The sequence below is a fragment of the Arachis duranensis genome, chromosome 1 (assembly GCF_000817695.3).
Source record: "Arachis duranensis cultivar V14167 chromosome 1, aradu.V14167.gnm2.J7QH, whole genome shotgun sequence".
NCBI lineage: Eukaryota > Viridiplantae > Streptophyta > Magnoliopsida > Fabales > Fabaceae > Arachis > Arachis duranensis.
The window spans coordinates 58,631,060-58,633,294 of NC_029772.3; the positions used below are offsets into that span (position 1 = coordinate 58,631,060).

At 41.4% G+C, this 2,235-nt stretch overlaps 1 protein-coding gene across 1 annotated transcript in view; it reads left to right on the top strand.

Moving 5' to 3' along the window:
* Window positions 1–137: 137 nt before the first annotated feature.
* The window catches only part of LOC107489867 (E3 ubiquitin-protein ligase At1g12760), a gene marked incomplete in the record, with an annotated part of 4,210 nt that continues 2,112 nt past the window's right edge, over window positions 138–2,235 (top strand). Inside the window, 2 exon segments of the mRNA XM_052252474.1 lie at window positions 138–1,050; window positions 2,070–2,189. Coding sequence (XP_052108434.1) covers window positions 458–1,050; window positions 2,070–2,189 — 713 coding nt within the window.

The following is a 2,235-nucleotide window of genomic DNA, read 5'->3' on the forward strand; positions in this document are numbered from 1 at the left end:
TCGATATCATCGTTATCTATCTATTGGAAATCAATGCCACGACGACATCTGTATCTCGTGAAAGTTCATGAAATACTTAGTTTAGAAATGCTCATTGTAACATTTGGTAATAATTGATATTGGACCTGCCAGGCTACCAAGTACCAACTGTTCTTAGCGCGAAGAAAATAAAAATAGAAAAAAAATGGAAAAAGAAAATGAAAAAGATAAACACCAATTAACTAAATCACGAAAATAAACATTAAAACGGCACCGGATAGAGGCATCACTACCACCAAAAGACGCTTCAATACCTCAATTTCCGTTTTCAGGCATCACTCACAAACAATTTTCTTTCAAATTTATCGATTCTTTGTCTCTTCTCTGTAACACTACCACAGAGCAATTTCACACGTTCTGAGTCGACTCACCGAGTCACCTATTCCGGGAATCACAGCAGAAGAAACGCAACGAACGCATGGCGGCGACACCGTCGTCGAACCGTTCCCCCGACGACTTCACCGTCGATCAAACGCCGCTAATCGCGAACTCTAACGGCGGCGGTGGTGGAGGCGAATCGAACTCCGGCCGCAGATTCGTTCGGCGGCAGAGCCTCCGCCAGGCTGCGCGGTTTCTCCGGCAGGGGAGCGGGCGTAGGTCGATGCGGGAGCCGTCGATGGTGGTGAGGGAGACGGCGGCGGCGCAGCTGGAGGAGCGGCAGAGCGATTGGGCGTACTCGAAGCCGGTGGTGGTGCTCGACGTCCTCTGGAACTTCGCGTTCGTGGTGGCAGGCGTCGCTGTGCTAGTCCTGAGCCGGAACGAGTCGCCAAACGCGCCGCTGAGGTTGTGGATCTTAGGGTACGCGGCGCAGTGCATTGTCCACGTGGCGTGCGTGTGCGTTGAGTATCGGAGGAGGAGGAGGAGGACGGAGCAGCAGCAGCAGAGCACGAGCGACGTCGTTCAAGGTGTTGATGGAGTTGGCGTCGGGGGAAGTGGAGATTTAAGCTCCGGTTCCATGGAAGGTTCTGGACACTATTTGACATTGGCTCAATTCGATGAGGACGGCACAAGGTAACCTTTCTTTCTTTTCTTATTTTTAAAATTTTTATTGTTGAATGTTATATAGGTGAAGCTGTAGCTTGAGTTTTATAGTGGTTTATGGATGATGGACTGATTTTGAATTGAAATTTATGTTGTAATTCTGATTGTTGTTAATTTGTTATGATAATAAACATTAGGTCAGTAGAATAAATTGATGCCTGGTGTGAATTCATGCTGCTTTGAGTGATGGAGCCTTATAATTAGGATTCGGATTCTACTAAGTGTGTGTCTGGATTAACCTTTTCCTTTTTCTTTAAACAGCTATAATCAAAGGCTTTAATAACTGTAGGTTTAGCTTATTTAGAATCAGAATAGGTTATAATCAAACTTTTAATTGTGATAGCTTTTGACGAAAAGCTGAAAAGCGATGAATTTTCCTCACATAAATTGTTACCAAAAATGTGTTTATTTCCATCTTTTAGTCTTAAGAAACCCAGTATATGTTTTATATGGGCTTACAAGGTGATGAAACTGCAACGGACTGATGGGAGTTTCATGATATGCTCAATGTTTGACTGAATTGCTTTGGGAAACAATCTTCTCATCAGTTCAAAATATATTAAATGCTTTATAGAGAGAGAGATGATAGTTATATTGTTCAATTTCTCAAAGCACACGTATAAGTGATATATTGATAGTGAAGAAACACTTTTGAACCAAAATGACCAAGTTTAAATCATATTTTTTTAATTTGAATTTGTAATAAAAGATTATATTAGACAAGTGCCTTATCTCCCTGATTTAATTTTAAAATAAGTTGTATGCTGCCACTATTAAGATTAATAACTTGTGTCACCACTTATTAACATGATGCATTTCTCTCTTAATTTCTAACCTTGTGTGTAGAAACATGGTTTTGATGGTTAAAAAGTGTACTGTGGTAATTTCTGAAATCAGTATCATTGAGTAAGAGTTTATGGTTTATTTATCAGTTTTCTTTTTCTCTGTATGCATTTTCATGTTTACCCTCTTGTTTTCTCCCCAAGCAGCATGGCAAAGCATTTGGAATCAGCCAACACAATGTTTTCCTTTATTTGGTGGGTTGTTGGGTTCTATTGGGTATCAGCTAGTGGTCAAGACTTAACCCAAGAGGCTCCTCTGCTTTATTGGTTTGCTCTCTCTCTCTCTCTCTCTCTCTCTCTCTCTCTCTCTCTC